General features: G+C 36.4%; 1 protein-coding gene across 2 annotated transcripts in view; it reads left to right on the top strand.

Moving 5' to 3' along the window:
- Window positions 1-22,578, top strand: part of AKAP6 (A-kinase anchoring protein 6) — a 552,477-nt gene that overhangs the window by 464,809 nt on the left and 65,090 nt on the right. For both annotated transcript variants that reach the window (XM_044232056.1, XM_044232057.1), the window contains 2 exons: window positions 8,585-8,731; window positions 11,802-12,026. In XM_044232056.1, the coding sequence (XP_044087991.1) occupies window positions 8,585-8,731; window positions 11,802-12,026 (372 nt within the window). The remainder of the gene's footprint in view (window positions 1-8,584; window positions 8,732-11,801; window positions 12,027-22,578) is intronic.

Below are 22,578 nucleotides of genomic sequence, written 5' to 3'. Positions count from 1 at the left end.
CAGCAAACCCTACAAATCAGGGCTTTTTTTTTTCTTTTTCTTTTCCGCGCAGAGATCCAGTTTGCGAGTATACCACTACGTTGTTTGTATTTGAATTCCTGCTCTCTGAACTAAAATATTTATTATTCTTTATTGATCATTGAGATTAGTATAATCTGGCATTCCAATCAACATGCCATAAACATATTTTACTTCTATGTATCATTAATAAAAATATCGAATAAAACCAGACCAAAAAAGAGCCCTGTGGTGTAACATACCCATGAAACCATCATCTTTACATAAGTTGTTCAACTGGTTCTCAGGAAAACTTGTACTTCTGTGCTACTAAATGATTGCATCCTTCTGCTCACTTTATGCTTATGAAAATCAAATATACACCTGATCTAGGAATTCACATCCTTGCTGTAGGGATTTAAGTCATTAGATTTTGGGTGTCTGTTCTTAGCAATTTAATTATGTTTAAAATCTGGTTAGTAGTGTAGTAAATAACTGGTATTGCTACAAAATTGCATTGAGAAGGTAATAGGATTGAATTTCTACACAAGTTGACAGTCAATTAAAATTTCCATATATCCAATGAGTTAGCCAGTTCTTGGCCAAGGAGCTAGAACAAATGCCTCCCTCCTAAGCTGATCACTTCAAAACAGGCAAAATTTATAATAAAGTCAAATCAAGACTCAATGCATCAACTAAAACATGAGCTTGGCTTATCAAATACAGATCAAAAGCAAGAGATGGACTAGAGAGCACCCACAGTATTTCTTCCCTAAATTCCTCTATTTTTTTATTGTCACTGGAGGAAAAATAACACATTAAAACCTCCTTACTGAATTACTGTCCTAAACCAATAGATCCATGGGGCTTGTTCAGCTAAAAACCACAACAGACTTTGTAATGCAGTGATGTAATCTTGGCTTTGTGTCATTTATATTCAACCTAAAAAAAACAAAACAAAACAAAACAAAACAAAAAAACCCCAATTTTCCTGAATAGACAGGCTGACAACAATATTGTTCGGTGTGGGTTTTTATTTGGATTCTTTCCAAATGGTTCACATGCCTTCACAGTAACACATCATGCTTGCTTATGTTTTTTGCCTGAATTCCAAAGTTTGCCCCTTTTACTAGCTTTCTATTTTTCTTTTAAGGTCTCAGTTATGTTTGTAAAACTAACCAGCTCCACCACAAAATTAGGATGTATCTTGCAGAGTGCATTCATTTTACTTTTTGCATATTTTTCCCGAGGTCATGTCAAGGTTAGTTTGAATTCCATCCTACATTAAGACTTCTTTCACAGCTATTTAGCTCGGCAGCCTACTCCCCGCTGGGGTCTGCCCCTTGGGCACGTCAAAGCTTCAGACCTGACAAATCACACACAGATGAAGCTGTACAGTTTTTTAAACAGTTTCATCAGTAACTTTTTTTTCTTTTTCGCTATCCTCCTTCATATTGAGATTTTTCTCCCTCTAAGTTACCATTTAAGGAATTTTAAATTCTATTTGAAATACTTTGTTTTCCCTCAGAATTGCAAACCAGCAATATCATTTATTTTCTAGGAAATCATACTAATAGCCCTCCTAGTCACCAAGACTACAGATCAAAAGACCCGCTCACTGTTTCTGACTAGTATAACTATAATTCCATTGTTAAAAATCTATTTGTAGCAGGAAGCTTAGTGTTAGAAAGGTGGCTACATCTACCGGAATCAGGAAAAAAAGAAAAAAAAGTCAACCTTAAAAATGCATGGAGTTTATGACATATTATGGGTTGAGCCTGAAAATGTTTCTCAAATGGTTCGTAATATGCTCTTATCAGTATTTTAGCAAATTGTGAAACTAATGGTGCAACTCCATTTCCTGTTTAATTGATGAAGTTAAAATGCTTGGTTGCTAATGAGTGTATTAGCAAACAATGTCCCCTAGACAGGCTTAAGTAGATCAGGATTTTTTTTAAAGCAGCTTACAGTCCTTATTTTTATATAACGAAAAAAATTGGCTGCCACAAAATTGCTAGATCAACTGAAGAAATGGTGTAATTATTGCCGTATAGTCATTTTGGCAATGTCAAATGGCCAGATTATAGTTTTCTAGTTCTCACACTAGAAAATAGTTATTTTCTTTTACAAACCATAGGCTTTTCCTACATTTTCACTCAGGACAAACAATACCTGAAGATCTTAACTGCAGACTAAGCAGAAAACTTAGAAGTGAGAAGAAAAAATAATATTTGAATGATTCTCCTCTCTTTGGTCCTTTTTTACAGTTAGCTCAGTATGAAAGTACCCAGCGAAGGGGTCCATAAAGGTTGCCTGGTTGAAACTAATTAAAGACAGGTCTAAATAGAAAAAGAAAAGAAAAGGGGATCAAAGGAATTACATTAGGTGTCAGGACTTGTTTGGAGACATTTTATTTAGGTTTTTGTAATTCTGTTCCAGGCAAAAGCTAAATTCTAAAAATGTCCATTTTTTTGCCATAATCCCACATTTGCGTTATTTTTGCAATAAGATATGTGTCAACAGGCAAACATCTTGAAGAAATCATTTCGGCATTGGCGCATTAACACATTATGGTGAAAAGAGAGGCTTGTGCTTTTCACGCAGTGCATTTCAGTCTTCAATTAATGTGAAAGCACTACAATGCCTATGCAACTTCTCTTGCCTAGTGGTGCACCATTTATCATTGCAGTTTTACATTGACCTTGACACCCACTTCATTAGAATAAAGATTGTCTACCATTTAGGTTACATTGTTCCTCTGCACAGAGACCCCATGCAAATTTCTGTTCAGATAGAAGAGCTGCGAGGCTGTCAGAGGTCATCTGCATTAAATGATTGCTGCTATTTTCCAACTGCTTCTTTTCATTCTACTCAATTCAGGCTAGGAGGATCAATCAAGTCCTCTGCCTGAAACAGTGGGACTGCTGGGAATATAACTGTTTTGGGTAGTAGTGGATATGCCCTAAACAGTATTAAATATTTAATATAAACTCATTAAAGGCCATGCAAAGGCTTCAGAAAGATAGCAGATTTATAGGGAAATCTGAGGGGCTAGAGAACCTTTTAAAAAATAAATAAAAGAATAATAATCAATTTTATAATTTTTGAGAGTAAGATTACAATAGTTCTAGGAACTTAGTTAGATCTCTGTGGAGACTTCTTTCTGACCCTTGACATAGGTGGGGAAGACACCAGACAGGCAGGCTGGGAGTTCTTATGCAGTATTTTACATGAAATCATTCGAATGAAAAGTTTTCAGTTCTTGATGTTTTTATTTTTCTTCTATAACAATGAATTTTGCCCTGGGTATTTATTTTCAAAGGCTTAGGTATTTGTTATGTAAAAGAAATGATTGGAGAAATAAGTTGCCAGGTTTCCTACTTAAGTTTTCTGAGTGATATAATTGGAATTAAATTATTAATGGGAGATACTTTAAAAAAGATTGTTTTATGATCTTCTATTAGGGAATTTGCAATTCATTTTAATATTTGTAGTTTGATTTATATTAAAGATAATGCAATCTATGTCCAATTAACAATACATGGCCAATGTAATGTGATTTCCAGATCATGCAAATGGAATAAGCTGGAAGAGGGGGTAAAACTCAATTCTTAACCTCAGATGTAATTTGCTGTGCGAGTTCTGGCAATTTTAAATGACATTGCACTTTTTAATTTTTCCAAAGGCTCAGCAGCAAATTTATCCCAATCAAGAAAGCCTATTATTAATTTACAAGGACAATTGTAGGAGTCTCTATAATTTCACTGTGCGATTATTCGCCATAAATTGCTAATGGTAAAATACAAAGAGTTTGCAAGAAATAACGACTATTATTTGTCTTGGGCTTGAGCCCTCTTCTGTCTTGCACACCTTCCTGAAGTGGTGGTGATATTGGCTCCATGTGAAACTCACGCCTGGTGACGGGCTGGACACTGGTGTTCTGGAAAAGGGGGCAGCGCCCGAGCTACTGCAGGGACGCGCTGGCCTCTAGCAGATTCCTGCACTCAGGGGCATGTACAGCTGAGCCGTGGACCCTGGACTTTCATGTAAAAAGACTCTTTGTTTGCCACTGAATGGCATTAGGCATGGACTTGCTGAGGGGCCACCATGAAGCCTCACATGAGGAGGGCAAACACCGGCCAGAAAGCACAATACGGGAGTCACAGACAGACGCATCTCTGTAGTTTTGTGCAAAAATGCGCATTTTCAAGTACAGTTTTACCAGTAGTTTGGTGATCTGGTATATTCCTAGCATATGCTTTCTGGTAAATAGGCTAAAATACAATTTTTCCGCCTTGCTGTATTTTCTCTATCTTTCTGTTGTGAGTTTTTGAGAAAAGGGGATTATGCTGGATACACAGGTGTTTGTGGTATTACTTTGCCCTGGGAAAGATACTCAAACTTGTTATTCTAATAACTAAATCATTCTCCTTGCCTTAACTCTTCCTAATAGAAAGTCACATAAAGCTCAAAAATATGGCTTAAGATGTAAATGCTCCAACCCTGAAGACACAGATTCGGACAGCCCTATTCTAATAATCAAGAAAACTCTTTGGTTTAATTCTTGTGTTTTTTCTCGTAGCCCAAACTTCACTCTCTGCTCAGCAATGTCTGGTCTCTTTTCAGCATAACCAACAGAAGCACCATACAAAAGTCTTACAATGGATGTCTTAATCTCTCTGTGTGCTTTTAGAGCATTATTTTGAATTCCATCATGCTGCCTTTTTTCTTTCCTCTTCTGAAGTTTTATTACAACAGCAGAATTCCCAGGGAGCTTTGGGGGCAAGGTTCACATAATATAGCCCTGAAGTTTTGCTTAGGTGGAATCCATCCCCCCCATCCTGGCCATCTTTTGATGATCTTTCTATTTCAAAAAGATTCACTGGGTAGAGTCTTATAGCATTAGCTGTATGTAGTTTATTTTCTATTTTTTTTTTATTTACCAGACAGTGAGCATCTACAACCCTTTCATGATGCTTTCTTTCTCTGACCTCACAGTGACAAGGCATCTTGTTCTTTAACATTGAGGGAGGCAGAAAAATGCTTGAGTTGCTCAATGTGTGCCTTCTATACCAGTTTCAAAATGGCTTATTCTTCTGGTTTCCATGGTGACAATTAACACTGTTTCAAGGCATTGTTCCAGTCTCCATTTGGGCAGAATTTTTGGTGTGATTTTTAACAAAAAAAAAAAAAAAAGATTTTAGGAGGGAAAAGAACCCTTAGCATAACTGTCAAAAAAGTTATCTCAATCAAGTCTTTATACATTTCTAGTTATATTTACTTCAGAAATCCCTGTTTTTACAGGCTTTGTTTTATAATTCAATTTTAGCACTTGTGTTTTTATAAAAAGTAAGCAATGAATAAGGATTTCTAAAAACTTCTTTAATTTTTGATTGGAACAGCAAGCTAGTGTTTGTGGTTCTTTTTAACTTTGTTTTTAAAGTTTTCTTATATACCTTCCATACACACAGGAGTGGCATTTAGGATAGGAGGGGGCTGCATCTTTAATTTAGATCATTCACGTATCTATTAGGAGGCTTCATTAGTCAAAATTGAATTGGCCAAGCAAATACACTCAATAATGTAAATATGCCCTTTCAATAGAGTATATTTTATTTTTGACTAGACAGAGAGGCCCACAGCAGGTGCTGTGGGGAAATTAAATACGGGATGCTTATTTACCTTAGCACTCAAGAAAAGCCATCTGACTTTAACTTTGTTAATCTCATTTTTGGCTATTGAAGAGTAGTCTCTATCATAATATCCCCAGACTCTAGGACACAATGGGGCAGCCTCTGCTCACTTACTGCTGTGGGTGAAATGAATATGAAGATTAAATTATCCTTTCACCACAGGAGAAAGTAGCCTACTTGATAGGATGACTGAGAACTGATGGAGCTGGCAGTTGATTCTCCCCGTCTAAGGCTATGAAAAGATGTTGAAGAGAGAAGAGCGAAATGTCTTGAGCCTCAACAAAAACTGCCCTCTGGCATCGTTACATCCATATGCGACTTGAGGTCCTAGATCATCCTAGATTCAACCTTCGGAGTGTCTCAAAAATTAAAATCAATATTTTTGCCTTAAATTACATGACATTCAAGTAGCTCTTGTGCACAGACCAACAGACCTAACAATTAGCTGGATTCTCTTAGCTTTCATAGTTTGAAGGCATTGTCCATCAATCACATCTTTAATCAAGCTATTTATATAGTAGGTTACATGGTGACACGACAGGGAGCATACATAAATACAAGGGTTTTTAGTGTAATAATCTTTTATAATAGCTGTTGCCGGGGCTACTTACTTATACCACGTTTCTTAGAGTAAGTTATTTTATTATGTCTAAAATTAAATTAATTGCTTTTTATATTTTTTATTATTACTAGATTATCATTTTTATGGGACAAATCTAAACTGTTCTCTGCCTTGACTGATCCGCTGTGTGGGAGCCGTTAAAAGTTGGGGTAAAGAGAGGGGATGGGCTTGTCATAAGTGACAGTGATAACTGGTTGAGGCTGCTCCCAGGTGGCACAGCCTGAGGACTCCTTCTGTCAGTGCACGTGGCATAAGCAAAAGATTTGAATAGGATTCTTCTCCCTGCCTGAAATGCTGGTTTCCCCAATATTATGTCAAAGAAGTCTTACCAGATTAATTATGTAAATCTTTGTCAGCAGCATCATCTTTAGATGGGAATCTGATTACAGAAAGCAGATTGCCCTCTCCTCAATCATCACTCTGATAAATAAAACACTATCTAGGTTTCTAGAATACTTGTTGAGTCTTTTGTCCAGAAAACTCCAGCGGTGAGTGTGTTATTTAAATATTGGAGTGACAGGGTCCTAGTAATCACCTGGCATTAGAAAATGCAATCAGAATCTCCCACGTATCATGGGTCAAATTCTGGAGGAGCTCTAAAACAATTCTTAATTTTTTTCATTATGCATATTCATGTAATTTTGGGCACTTTGACACCCTGATCAACATTCATTAATACTATGAAATGCTTTAAATCACCTCATTTGAAAGATTTTGTTCTGTGATCCACAAATGACCAACATTTGGAGAAGTTTACATAATACAAACGTTGTGCATGTTTAGTGTAAATGGAAGATTAAAATCAGAAAGTAAAAGTATGCAAACATCTGCCCGTAAATGCTGAGGGTCTATTACCCAAAACAAGGAGCTCACACCTTCTTTTCCTTTAAGCTGCTTCCAATTGTATTTTAGTTTGGGGTCTTACAGAATATCGTATTTTCAGAGTGAATAACATGCCTGGGCCTGTTTTGAACTTGGCTAATTTGCTGCTTTGCCCAGACAAAAGCTTTTCTGATTAGATCTGATAATGTGCTCATCTTGGCTCAGTTAGAGCAATGGAGCTATACTACCCAGGGCCTCAGTGGCCCAATTTATGCACCTCAAAAAAAAAAGGAGATTGCCATTATATTTTGGAAATGTGCTAAAAAGTCATAAAATATGTGTCATATTTTAACCAGAATCTAGTTTTCTACTCACAGGTGATTTTCTGTGTAGTACATTTAAAAAAATATAGCCACAGTCATGTATAGTTATTCGTAATATAAGGCTTTCTAACTATCAAGGTATCCACAGAGTTATTTGAAAAAAATCACTATAGTTAGTGCCATATTAAATGGCACTTAGATTATCTCTAGAAAAACATCTTCTAGCAGAGACTCACCTGGCACTTTGTTAGAATACAATGTATATTGGGGGAGAAGTGTCTGTAGTCAATTGTGATGTTTGGGGACATTTTATGTTCATCAATAAAGAAGCATAGATTTGTAACCATTTCCAAAGCACTGGTTTGCTCTTTTTTTCCTCTATATGTACCTCTTATCGAGCCCACACAGTTTTTAAATAAAAGAAAAATTGGGGGGGTGGCAAGTGTTCACTGAGAATGCAGGATGAAGGTCACACAATCTTGGGGGATCTTTTTATTTGTACTACTCTATACTACCAGTCCTCTGTGGGGCAGAGATGAGAGATGGGCAGCACTCTGGAGCCAAATAGTGACTGAAATTAACTGTAATATTAAATCCTCTTGGACTAGGTATTTTCCTATGTGGAATATTTTACATTAAAGATCAAATGTCTATGTAAACTTTACTTTAAAATGACATAAATCAGTTAAGGTGGCTCAGTCAGTTAAACATCTGAGTCTTTTGGCTTGGTTCATGATGTCCTGGGTTGTGGGATCAAGCCCCAAGTCAGGCTTCTTGCTCAGCTGGGAGTCTGCTTGAAAGATTCTCCCCCTCTGCTCTTCCCCTCCTTGCTCTCTCTCTCAAAATAAAATGAAATAAATAAATCTTCAAAAAAAAAATAAAATGACATAAATCTTAGTCAATTAAATGGAATACCTTGAATGTTTATGTATGTGTGAATATACATATTTGAACTGTTTTCGGTGAAATTCTTCACCTTCTGAAGGTACTTAGGCTTAGCCTCCCCATACATTTTATTGGAAACAAAAACTTTTAATAGCCATGAGCATCAGTAACTCTGTGCTCAAAGATTTTCTAAGAACACCTGTTTCCCTAATGATATCTCTCCTTCTCTCTTCTCGTTTTAGCGATACAGTGTTGAAATGACCATCAGGGACCTGAAAAAGACGGAGCTGCTTAGTAAGGTTGAAGCTCTGAAGAAAGGTGGCGTTTTACTACCAAATGATCTCCTTGAAAAAGTGGATTCAATTAATGAAAAATGGGAACTGCTTGGGGTATTTGCATTTTTATTACTGTTTGTAGGTTATGTGTACATTTTTTGTGTAGTGAAGTACTCTATCTGTCTGATTTCTAATATGAAGCACAAATATCTCTCTCTTTCAATTCAGTACCTACGTTTCAAACAAGCTATTTATGCTATTATGAGGGAAAAACACTGCTTTTCCTCTTCTGTTGATTTTTTTTTTTTTTTTACTCTGAGCTTGTCTCCTCTCAGATTTAATAATTTTGGTTCTTTAATACATAAAAAAGTAAGTAAAATATGCCATGTATTATGGGTATGCACCAAGTCAACTATAATACAGTATATCTGATATACACTGACTGTCATGCTTGAATGAATGTTAATAGAATTTATTCTGAAGGTACATGTTAGAGACATCCACTGTTTAACTATTTACTGTACCCTTCAGATGAAAAGTGGAGTTGTCACTACAGCTTTCAAGTCACACTAAAGCCACCAAAACAAAGATGCAATTCTGACCCAAATCTGAATTGCAGAATGAAATCAGCCTCTGTTTTATGCCTCAATTTCCAGCTCACTTTTAACAAAAGCCCAAAAAAAAAAAAAAAAAAAAAAGTTTCGTGTAATTCATTTCACGCAATGATGGGCTGGGTCGCAGCCAAAGACTGAGATGCAAGAATCTGGCAAAAAGGCAATATAGAGATTCTGTTAACCAGAGACCAGGATGGCACTGTGCAGGAGACAGTGCCGTCCTTTTGTTGGAAGACAGCTGAGAGAGAGAGGTTAAACTGTATTTTTTCATCAACTTCTCCCCTAAATTGCCTTCACTTCAAATCAAGGGTAAGCTAAATTTGTCAATTACTTAAATGATTAATTATAACAGCAAAGTATGGGTGGTGTCAGTTATGGAGCATAATTTTGCATGCCTTCTATTGCCTGCCTTTTTTTTTAATTTTAAAGAAATAATACTCCAAAAATATTTTGAATAAAAAGCTCTCCGTGTACCTTGATGACTTGGAGGAATGCCAGTGTTCGGTTTATGCCATACTTAATCTAGGTGATTAAAAAACTGCAAGTTTAAATCCTTGCTTTCTCATCTAAATTCACAACACTCTACCCTTGTGCAAAGTAACTTAGAACATTGAAAGTTTTTCTTCTGGCCTACTGTTAGCATTACTTTTTAATAGTAATTAATGGCTTCCACTTTATAATATGGTGATTTAAATTGGAGCCTACCGAATTCCACAGAATTCATTGATCTCCTGCAAGAGAAATGTGGTTAGCGTACGACATTTTTAAAGGGTTGTTTCACAAAACAGATGAGATCAGCAACTTTATATGCTTGATAGAAGGAGCAATAGTTTATGTTGTATTTTCACATACCTATTTCTAATTTGAGAAGTAACTGACAGTCATCTTTTTTTGAAAATTGTTTAATGTCATGTATATTGCTTCCTCAACAAAAATTTTAAATCATCCTAACATCCAAAAAAAGAGAGTATTTAGCTATCCTTCATGAGTCAGATACCTGAAAAAGGGTTGCCATTTTGACAAAAATACCATTTGAGGACAATATGCAGAGTTTTGTAATGATTCAGGGGGAGAGAAAGGTGGAGGGAAAATTCTAACAAAACCTATGCCACACTAACACCATCAGGCATCCTGCTTTAATTGGCATGATTACATTTTAATTGGCATGAAAAAAATTTAAAGACAAGGATTTTAACTTCTAACAATAGTAAAATAGAGGGATATGGTTTTTAATATTACTTTCATCTAAGGTGAACAGTGTGGAATGGAAATACATTAGAATGAAATGTCAGTGGTGCGTACAGTTTAATCTGTGAAATTTTGTCCCCTGTGCTGCATATTACTCTGTCTCAATTGCATATTAAACAACCCTATCAAGGCAGGCATTGGCATCTGCTGTGCTGACACAAATTGTGAATTAAATGAAATTGATGTCCTCTGTCGTATATTTATGAAGACGGACCATTCTCTGAAGTATTCTGTTTATGAAGAATTTATGATTGCAAACTGTTCCAGAACAAAAAAGTGGCAATAAATTCTTTTTTGTGACCCTACCCTCCAAGGGCATTGATTTCACCTCCTGCTGCTACTTTTGTCACAGCATAAAAACAATAGCTAAATCTGGATTCCACTGAGGGTCTTCAAATTATCAATATTTGCACCATGAAAATACAAGGGTTGCCAAGAAAGGCTATTTTTCTGTTATGATCTCCTAAAGATACTATTTACAGAACACTACACAGCAAATGAATGTTTATTGACTTAATTTTATTTGTGTTTTAAAGCTTATTTTTGTAGGTTTAATTCATCATTATAGATTAACTCCTACTGATTCTCCAGAGTGTTTTCCACAAAAAAAAAAAAAAAAATTCCCTCTCAGCTGCACTTTCATGCCATAGTGGTCAATCTAAGAAGGCTTCTAAGTAGATTGGGACTTACTTTGACACGTATATTAGAAAGTCTAGCATCCAGAAATGCAAAGTGGGAAGAATTGTGGGATTGAACAATTTTCCAAGTCAGGTAAAATGCAACAACAGCACCAAGGAAGCTACCCCTTCTGAACAGCCCTCAGTCATATAGTTGGGGAAAATTGTACTTTATGAAACCAAAAAAAAAAAAAAAAAAAAGGGAATTTAATTCTCCATGCAAAATCTACTCTTGGCCTCTTTAGTATATTGATTAAACTCAGACTTCTATCTCCTGAAAATGTTATGCAGAGAATATTTTACTGTAAACTCCTGTCATGAGAATTCAAATGAATTTTCATCAGTGACCATGGTGAACTTTTCCTTCCTGTTAAAGGAAATTATAAGTGAATGAGGTCTTCTTAAGCCTCTAGTGGTAGTCAGAACAACACACACTGCTCAAGAATTCGAAAATCCTAAATGGAACAATGAGCTCATCTGAACTGAATGTCCGTTGTAAGGTGGCAGGTGCAGCTGGACACCTTCCAGGTGGCCCTTGCTGCTAACCAAACTGTGGTACATTTTTGGTACTGAAGCTAATATATGTTTTTGTTTTCTTGTTGGTGGTTTTTTGTTTTTGTTTTTGTTTTTCATCGGATGCGTTAGAAAACCCTCAGACAGAAGATCCAGGACACAATGGCAGGACACAGTGGGTCTGGTCCACGTGACCTGCTCTCTCCTGAAAGCGGAAACCTGGTAAGGCAGCTGGAGGTCAGGATCAAAGAACTGAAAGGGTGGCTAAGAGATACAGAGCTTTTCATCTTCAATTCCTGCCTGAGACAAGAAAAGGAAGGAACAATGAATGCTGAGAAACAACTGCAATACTTTAAGGTAATAAAAAAACAATCAAAGTTGATAAAAAGCTTTCTTTATGGTAGGGATGAAATATTTATCAAGTACATAAAGTATGATACCCATGTATCTATGTATCACTGTGCACTTAAATGTTTCCTTGGATTTATAGACACCCTCCACATTTCTTGTATGCCAACGTCTGTGTGTGTATAAAGATGAACATTAAGCCTATCAAACACACATTGTACAGGGGAGATCGCTGCTGCTTGTGTGTTTTGTGCAATGCCTGTGGAGGGAGGGTTTGATAAATTAAAAGCAGACCAGCAAACACTAAAGATTACTGAGGACTTGGAGAGGCAGACCTAAATGTTCCATAAATAATATGGCTAAAAATACTTCCATAAATTGATACGATAAAAGCACGTGATTTAATTGAAGACCATTAGTGCTAACAAAAGGAAACATAATTTTTACATAAGAAAGAATCAACTACTTACGAAGGGAAGACATAAAGTGAGCGGTTCCTCCATGACAGGCACATTCCATCGTTGGGAAGCACCAACCTCAGCCAAACAGTGAGTGCGCATTCACTGTGTATCCACGAAGAAGCAGCATTTACCCCTTTGTCTCCATGGTTTATGCCGTATCTACTGAAAAGCAGTTTAGAATCTGAGTATTTTCTTTTATTGCCTACGCCAGCCTGTACTACCTGAATCCTCCTGTAAATGCGGTGACTATTTGGGCTCTGGCTGTTGTCAGTCCGAGGCCTTGGGGTAATAGGGTATGAACTGGGTGGCAAGAAACCCTCTGGCATGAATGGTCTCAAAGAGGAGAAAGGAGAAAACCAAGAAAGAAAGAATTTCTTAGGACCAAGCAACTGTTTCTTTGCAAAGCCTTCCAGGACCAGATTTTATTCAGCCCCCAGTCCCCAACCCCATGCCCCGCCATCCCCTCGAAGCCCTGCAATCTTCCAGCAATCGATCAGAGAATTCAGTCAAATGTGGTTCACCTTCCATCTGCCAGACAGGCAGGCTCACCTTTCTCATCTGCATAGCCCCGGAGGAGAAGCCCTCAAAGGTAAGACCACAATACTTCCCAATAAACTGCCTGCATTACACACCTGCGGACAGTTTTGGTTGAAAACCTCCTCTTCTGCCATTCAATTGACAGGACCAAACTTGGAAATTAAATGAAAGCCTTGGTGTCTTAATTTCTTCATCTATAAAATGGGATAGTGATAGTATTTATCTCACACAGTTATGCATTTACATACGTAAATTATTATTTCTACTTTTCGTAATGGTATATTTAAGGGATAGGACTCTCTTAATATTATAAATCCCAAAATGTTACATAATAATTGGAAATAATAATGGGAAGTTTGTTACTATAATTATTTATATACCTGCCTACCACTGTATTTCATAGATTTAAAATTTATTTATTTAAAAACAACCCCCCTTCCACTTTTATTATTATTATAAATGGAAAAAGCAGTTCTGCATTAATTTTGCTGATGCTTCCAAAAGACATTAGCTTTATGCTTTAGCTTTGTATAGGGTCATCAGCATGATTTTCAGCTATCCTAGAAGCAAATTTAAGAGTTTCAGAAACAGGGAAACAGGGAGAGACAGAGAGGAATCTCTAGCCTTCTATATCATTAGATAGTTCCTAGGTGTCCTAGTCATTTGGTAATACTTTCTAGCCAGGATGGAAATATTCACTGCACATAATTCATTATTTACCATGTGCATTTTAGTCCCCAAAAATAATCCTAGAATTTTCATTTCAAAAGTACCAGAGACTATCACATGCTTTTTGCTATTTTATTTCTTTTTTCTAAGAGTGTTTTTCTTAGAGAATTTTTATGTTTTCCATGTCACTATTTATGAACTAACTGCTTTTATACCCCTCTCTTGGATATTTAGCTGTTTTTAAAATAATATAATAATAAATACAGAAATTTTCTACCCCTCCCCCCAAAAGGTAGGACTTTGATGATAATGTTTATCTCCCCATATGGTTTCCCAGCCTTATTCTATCCCCTCCTCTCCTCACTTAAGATAATCATAAACTCAATATTCTTTGTGCCCTTGCTTCCCTTGGTAGGAAAGAATATTTTTGATTTTAGTTGTTTTTAACTTTATTAAAAGGTAATCATGCTGTATGTTATCTTTTAAGACTTCCTTTTTCATTTAATATTATAATGCCAAGATTCATTCCTGTCTTTGAGTATGGCTGTAATTCACTTATTTTGACAACTGTATGATATTCCATCATGAGTATATACATATATCTCATTTAATGCTAATAGCAACATATGAAGTTTGTATAAGGATCTTGATTTTGCAGGATATTCCTATGGAAACAGGTATATGGAGGTTAAGTTTTGTGTGTCCAAGGCCACATATGAGTGGTAGAATTAGGTTTTAAGTCAGACAGAATTAGGCTGACTCTAAAGCCTCTGAACTACTATGCAAAATTGATTTTTATTGATATTTACTGAATGCCCTTCAATGCCAGATGACTCAAAGGGAAAAATAGGATGGTACTAAATGTCACTGTGTCTTTGTGGTTGGTTTATCAGCCACAGTCTTCAGCAGTTTGGCCAGAATAGCAAATAGATTTAGCTACTGAAGTTCTTGGGAGGTGAAAATATTTGTGTTTTTATTTTACATTTTTGTACTGTATCAGTGTGAACTTCTTTGGCATGTGTCACTTTTTAAAATGAAATGTTCAAACTTTTTTGAGATTACGGTGCCCTGATAATTTTTCTGTATCCCTTGAAACTTTAGTCCCTTCTAAAGTTTGAGCTTGAGGAGTTTGATGAGATCTGCTAAGTGGACCCAGCATGATGGCACTTCTTTTTTGTTTTGTAAGAAAGCTTTACACTTGTCTGTTGGAATAAATGTCTTTCCTTGCCAGAATTTTAAATATTTCTGAGCTGTTTACTCTTTAGTGCTTAGTGTATGATTAATCAAGTGTTCTGTATATTACCACATTCATTGGATGAATTAAACCAAATGTTTGCAATATAATAATAATGTAACATAATGTTTATAACCTGCCAGAATCATAATTGATAATAAGCATATGCAGAATAAAAACTTCTTACTTACCACAAATCTAAAGACCAGATAACCTTTGCCTTCTAAGTGATAAAGCCTCTCAGATAAGAGTTATTTTTTTAAAGATTTTATTTATTTATTTGACAGAGAGAAATCACAAGTAGGCAGAGAGGCAGAGAGAGAGAGAAGGAAGCAGGCTCCCTGCCAAGCAGAGAGCCTGATGCGGGACTCTATCCCAGGACCCTGAGATCATGACCTGAGCCAAAGGCAGAGGCTTAACCCCCTGAGCCACCGAGGCACCCTCACATAGGAGTTATTGAAGAACCTTAAGTATGGAACTCTTTCGCACATTTCTCTTCTTCTTGTGTGTTCCCAAATGTCTTCTACTGTCATTGGTCACACTGAAGACAGGCTCTATCCATAGGACTTAGCTTTATGATTCTCCATTCTCTGAAATCTTGGGCTTTTAACAGAATGAATTCTTCTATATGCACCCAGAGCAATGACAGATAAGCTATAGTGTGCTGCCCAGGAAAACGGGGTGGGAGGGTGCTGCTTATGAAAAGGAAAACCCATCACTTTGTAGTCTCAACTGTTTCCTTCTTAGAGTTCGGTCTGGGATGAGAAAAAGGATCAGGATCTCAAGTATTCAGAAGAAGAGAAAAAGCAATTGCGGAATGTATTATTTCTCTCAAAGGCAGTGAGTGTGATAAATGGGGGATGAGACACAAGGCAAAATTCTACCTAAGAAAGAAAGAGTCAAAGCCCAGCATGGGGAGATACATGAAGGTGTGAACCATTACAGTCAAATGTGGAGAGCATGTCAGAGATTTAATGAGGTCAGCTGGCAAAGGGCCCCTTAGAGCTGCGTGTGTGTGTGTGTGTGTCTATCTGTGTGCACACGCGCGTATGCGTGTGTACGTGCACATGCATGCACAGCTTTAAGGCCTTTAGCTGGAAAGCACTACTCTTTAATGATGATCCTTCAAAGAGAAAATAATTGTTTAATCATACATTCCTTGTATTCCATAACTGAATTCATTATTCTAAAGACTCAAATTGGGGAGAAATTATTCAATACTACTAGCTGAAAGAGGGGGTGGCACCGGACTGGGCCCAGAACCAGCCCGGGAAGGACAAGTTTAGAGCTGCCAAGAGGCTCTGTCATCAAGAAGGTGAATGAGTGGAGTAGATTTGGTAAGCTTGGCAATGATTAATGCCCCACATTTGCTTAGCAATTTAAATTGGACCAAGCACTTTTACCCAAGCTATTCTACTTAAACTTTACACTAATTATGTAAGGTAAAAATTATGATCACTCTCTTATGGGTGTTTTTATTTATTTTTATGAATGACAAACTTTTGAGTTTATCATTCATAAAAATAATGAATTTGAGAGGTCATTCAGCATGACTTGTTTGAATCCACACAGCAACTAGCATCAGAGACAGAGCAAAAGCCATGGTCTTTGGGTTCAAATTCCAGTATTCTCCCATCCAGTCATTCACCGATCCTTCAAAATAAACATTGAAACCTTGTTGTCCTCTAAATCAAGAGTTGGCAAACATTTTCTGTAAAAGGCCAGATAATACTATCTCTGTCACAATTACTCAACTCTGCTGCTGTCCTGGAAAAGTGGCCACCAGTAATATGTAAATGAATTAATATAGTCTGTTCAATAAAACTAATTTACAAAACTATTTACAGAAGCAGGCAGTGGGCCAGATTTGGTCCTCCGGCTTTAGGTCCCTGACCCTGCTCTAGATTATAAAAATTATCATAACATCGGAATGGCTACCATCTACATCTCCTTTTCAGAAAGGAGGCGATGCGAGAATTGCAATAGGAGGAACAAAATGTTCTTTAACAGTTTGAACAAGGACAACTAATACTGACCAAGTGTTCACAAGATGTCTGTCACAGTTTCTAAGTGTTTTACCTGAATTTGCTTATTTAATCCTTACCACCATCCTGAGGCGGGTTTTTTATTATCCCGTATTTCTAGACGAGAAAACAGAGGCAGGGAAAATTCAAGTAATTTGCTTGAGGTCATTCAGGTAGTTAATGACAGAGCCAATAGTTGGGCCTAGTAAATCTATTCCAGAATTGGTCTCTATTTTGTAAACCCAACAGTCCCTAGGTCAAAGATCTGTTTCTGAAAAGAGAAAAACACATTAAATGGTAGCCTATTCTTATTCTTTTCCCATTTCTGAATACTTGACAGCCTGCTGAAGGAAGTCAGCCAGTCAATGTTTTAAATCTTGGAAATCAAAAATTTAGGGTAGAGTCTTTAAAAGGGAGTCAATTAACTATCAAATGTGTAGCATTACTAACTGATACGCTGAAAAGGAATATCACTAATTCGCTTTCTTTAAAAAGGAGGTAAATAAAAGAGCTAAACAGAGTTCACGTGCTTGAGGAAATATTTTCCCAAATCTCACTGTATAATTTCCAAAAGTAAAAAATTGGTCCAATCCAGGCAAGATAGTTAGAGGGAATTTCCCGTGTCCACTCTAACCGATCTCAAATGCCACCATAAATAATCACACTTCCTGTGTCCCTCACAACCCACATTTTTAAGGAGATTAGGTTGGAAGAGAGAAGAGAATATTTTGGAAGTTTTGAAATAAGTGAAAGGAAGCTGTGGTTCCTGCAGGTCCAGGATCATCTCTGTTGCTGTGTCCTGAAGCCATTATAAACTTTGTAATGATGTTGTTGGCAAAGCTGCAAAGAATTACAGTGATTCAGTCTGGCTGTGACAAATGCATGTGAATGCTTTCAAAATCAACGAACATCAGACAGGACTTAATCTTTTCTATATGTCTTAGATAAATTTTTTTTAAAAAGTTTATATATTAACCAAGTAATTCCATCAAAAGAAAATACTGAATTAAACTTTTATCAGATATTTTTTTCCACCATATGTAAAAAAATCTATCATCTAACAATTTAGTAATTTTAAGTAACTGGATACAATCTAGAACTGCCTTTAAAAATTTTGACTGGGTTAAGGTTTAAATTCAAAGATAGAGTTAAATAAATGTTATATACACTACCATCTGGGGGGTGGTGGGAAGACCCACAGGAAATTTTTATAAGCAGTCCCAGTACAGCCTTTTAAAGTAAATAAAAAGAAACAACAGAGGCATAATTCTTTCTGAGCATACCTTTTACTAGAAGAAGATGTTGCATGATTTCTATGAAGGGAAATGTGTTGAGGATACAAAGACATAGCTGTATACTCATTTCATATTTGTCATTTGTATAACTTCTATCAGGTAAACCAGATTCATGGAAATTAAAGGCTGTAATGCTAATCTAGACAGATGAGAGAGGTCTCACCCATCTTTACTTTATGGCTACTTGGAAATCAATAGAACTGCATTTAGTCTCTGAAACCACTGTGATTACTGTTTCAATTCTTAATTCTTCATTGATTTCTTAACATTACTTAAGTATTATTTTTATTGTTAATAAACTCAAATAAGGAAGAAACTGGGAGAACAGAATTGCAAACTTTTCTCCATGCTCTCTACTTATCTAAATATAGGATGGGAACAAGGCATCTGACCCATAATAGTGAGGATTCACCAATGGGTTCAAGATGCTTAGATGTATAGTGGTTCTACCTATTTCTAATTCATGATCTTCCTTAAAGCCCTAGGTTTCTCATCTTAAAAATGGAGATAATAGGGGTGCCTTGGTGGATCAGTTGGTTAAGCATCCAACTCTTGATTTATGGCTAGATTCTTTATGAAATTTTATGTCAGATTCTTTTTGAAATCTCCCCTCTCACCTGTGAAATGGACAGCTCTTTTAGGATGCAGTATACCAGATCCCAGAGTATCAACAGGTTTCACATTAGACTACTTTTCAGCTTTTGAACAAGATGGCAAAATAGCTACTAAGAGTCCCTCTTCTTTCCCATTTTCTTTCTCCCTGACCTTTTGTAAACACTCTTTAGATCTTCATCCTATTTTTTCCTGGATTACAGCTTTACATGTACAATTAGATCTCCATTTAAGAAGATAAGCAAAGGGCGCCTGGGTGGGTCAGTGGGTTAAGCTGCTGCCTTCGGCTCAGGTCATGATCTCAGGGTCCTGGGATCGAGTCCCGCATCTGGCTCCCTGCTCAGCAGGGAGCCTGCTTCCTCCTCTCTCTCTCTGCCTGCCTCTCTGCCTATTTGTGATCTCTCTCTGTCAAATAAATAAATAAATAAAAATATTAAAAAAAAAAAAGAAGAAGATAAGCAAAATTCCTATTTTTTTTGTGTGTTCATAATGAGTTGTCAGTCCTCTTCTGTAACTTTAGTACATTATTCTTTTACAATTTACCAATAAATAGTATTTATTGAGTACCTTCACTGGGTCATGTTGATTGGCAACATTATGATCTAGGATTTCCAGCTATGTGATCTCAGTAAATAGTTCTTTTTGCCTGATATTCTTTATTTGTAAATTAGGGTTTTGGTTTGAAAGGATTCCCTTCACCTCTAGCATTCTGTGACTTTGTAGTAGGCATCTTTTTCCTTTGATAAATTTATTCAGTTATAGATGCCATTTAATTCCTCTAAACAACACTTTCAGTGTGGCACAAAACTTCCAAAACATAGTCAATTCAATGTTCCCAGAGTCATGTTTTACTTCATTGAGAATGATGCTTCAGAAGGACAAAGGCATCTTTTGAACTGGCGTTCATTGCCTTTGGCACCACAGTAGCCAACTTTGTCTTTGTACCCATTTTCTTTCCAGCATTATAGTATCTTTATAATTTGATAGAGATGCTCATCTAAAATGGGAAAGAAAAGGTCTTCCTAGTTATGAATTTCAGTCAGAATGGTGGCACAGGTAACATGAATATATGTGTTTTAGATGTTTTATGCATCTCGGGACTTGGTTGATTTAAAAGTAGAAAGAACTATACCAATAAATGCTGGTATGGTGATTACAAACAAATGTACAGGTCTGTGAGAAGTGGAATACAGAAAACCCTTGGTAAAAATTAATGACCAGTGGGGACTCAGATGGTTAAGCATCTGCCTTCTGCTCAGGTCTCCAAGTCCTGGGATTGAGCCCCGCATCGGGCTCCCTGCTCGGTGGGGAGTCTTCTTCTCCCTCCTCCTCTTCTTTTCCCTCCTGCTCGTGCTCTCTCTTTCCCTCAAATGAATAAATAAAATCTTTATATGTATATATATATATATATATATATATATTTGAAATTAATGACCAGGGTGAAGAGATGGAAGGTTTGAATCAAAGAGGTTGAATCAGAGACCGTACAGTCAGATAACCTCCCCTCACTTTATTCCTTCCTCATCTATTAGGTACCCTGAAGTCCTTCATGATGTATCTAAAAGCATAATAATGTATCTTGCCTTTCATTTTTGTTGTCAGTTTTTTAGCATATTGTTTTTGGTAAATTTTTTATAAGTTGCAATTTAATGAAATCTGAAAGTCTGTATCTTTTAGTAAAAACACTAAGCCCATTCCCATTTAGTTTCTTGATTAAGATTGCTGATCTTTTATTTCATCATGTTCATTCATTTATTCATTCAGTAAATATTTCTTGGAACCTACCATGTGGCAGGCACTGGGCTGAGTGTTAGTGATGCATGGAGCTTATGCTGCAATCTTGTTTAAACGTTTTGCTGTAAGACATGTTGTTTTGTTCATTTTTATCCTAGGAGATTGGAATATTTTTAACATATCCTTTATATCCAATAACAATGCATTGACGTTTTACTGATGCCACTTCTAAAATGAGAAATTGACTTCTCTGCATCCTCTGCCCTATTTCTCCATTTTTGTTATTATAATCTTGGATTTAGTTATTAGCTAATGTTATTATTAATTTACTAACTTAATTAAATTCTTTCTCATACTTGCAATAATTCCTTTTGATGTTAGCATTATATTTTATAAGAATATGAAAAATAAAAAAAAATAAAAAAATAAAAAAAAGAATATGAAAAATAATTCAGAATATTTTATTATACTCATTTCATTGCTCAATATCAGCTTTTTTATACCATGGTTTTCCATTTTCTTACAAAAATTACTCTTAGTATTATTATATTGTCTTCTAATAATTTTTATAGGAAAAGTACATTCTTAGTATATCCTTCAAACCTTTGCATGTCTGAAAATGTGTTTTGCTTGACCTTGCATGTAAACAGTAGCTTGGCTGAGTATAAAATTTTGCCAAGAGGAATATAACCTTTGACCATCAAAAATGCCAGTGATTCTTTCGGCATTTATAGTTATAAAGGAGAGGTCTGATTTTAGTTATTACATAGTACCCTTGTTTTTTCCACTTATTATGAGTGGGTGTTGGTCTCTTTTTATTTCTTTTGCTGGGAACCTGGTGAGTCCTAGTTTTTGAAAACTGAAATTCTGTCGGAGAGTTTTTTTTTTTTTTTTAAAGATTTTATTTATTTATTTGACAGAGAGGCAGGCAGAGAGAGAGGAGGAAGCAGGCTCCCTGCTGAGCAGAGAGCCTGATGCGGGACTCGATCCCAGGACCCTGAGATCATGACCTGAGCCGAAGGCAGTGGCTTAACCCACTGAGCCACCCAGGTGCCCTGGGTTGGAGAGTTTTACCTGCTGTTTGATTATCACAAGTTGCCCACACATTTAGTTCCCTCCTTTTGGAAATCATTCCATGCACATTGAGTCAGCTAGATCTTTCCTTCACTTAAAGAAGTGTATTTTTATTTCTTCCTTATCGGGGACTTTCGATGGAATTTTCAAGGTTGTTTTCTGGTTTTGCAGTACCTAATGTAGTAGGTTGTCTTCATTGCAATCTTAAATTCACCAAAAGTTCTTTTCATCTTTGTACAATTTTTACCAATCTTAATTTGTTTCATTTGTAGAAGTGCCTACCTCAGTGCTACGGCTGCAGTATTTTTGTGCATATTTTTGAGAAATGGATTAAAAATTTCTGAAGTTTTCTTTTTTCTTGTATTCATTCTGCTTCAAAAGGAATCTATTAGTCTGTTGCTTTGAGTGTTCAAATTGGCGCCTCCCTTGAACTACAGTGTCTTCCTTTCTGTGTCTCTTTATTCTTAAGTAGGAAGTTTTGTTTTCTGGAACTAAGTGTTAAGATAGGTCCTCCAAGAGATTCTTAGGTGGCTTCCTGTACAAATATTTCCGGCCCAGACAAAAAGGAAATGGAAAATTTCAATTCCCCTTAGTTTTATTTAAATCCCAGAATGAGAAAAATAGACCATATACAAGGGATAGCAAATTGTCTATTGATACTGAAGCATGGGGTACCTACATCTCTACTTTCAGGTGAGGTTGAAAGCAAGCTAAGGAATCTACACTTTTCTCATTCATCAGGGGCATCTTCAGCATCCCAGAGCAGGCGGGTGGTCTTGCAGAGTTGTGTCCATCAGCTTTGAGAGAGAAAGTCCCATTAGAAGGTAGCTCTTCTGTAGCTTAGGTGATAAGTTCTGGGGACTTGAAATAGTACAATTATAGTGGAAGATAGGAGGCTGGATTTAAGGGAGACCTCAGGGT

The sequence above is a fragment of the Neovison vison genome, chromosome 13, assembly GCF_020171115.1.
Source record: "Neovison vison isolate M4711 chromosome 13, ASM_NN_V1, whole genome shotgun sequence".
NCBI classification, from domain to species: domain Eukaryota; kingdom Metazoa; phylum Chordata; class Mammalia; order Carnivora; family Mustelidae; genus Neogale; species Neogale vison.
Note: the sequence above shows the minus strand (reverse complement) of the source record. Positions and strands in the feature narration are given on the sequence as shown.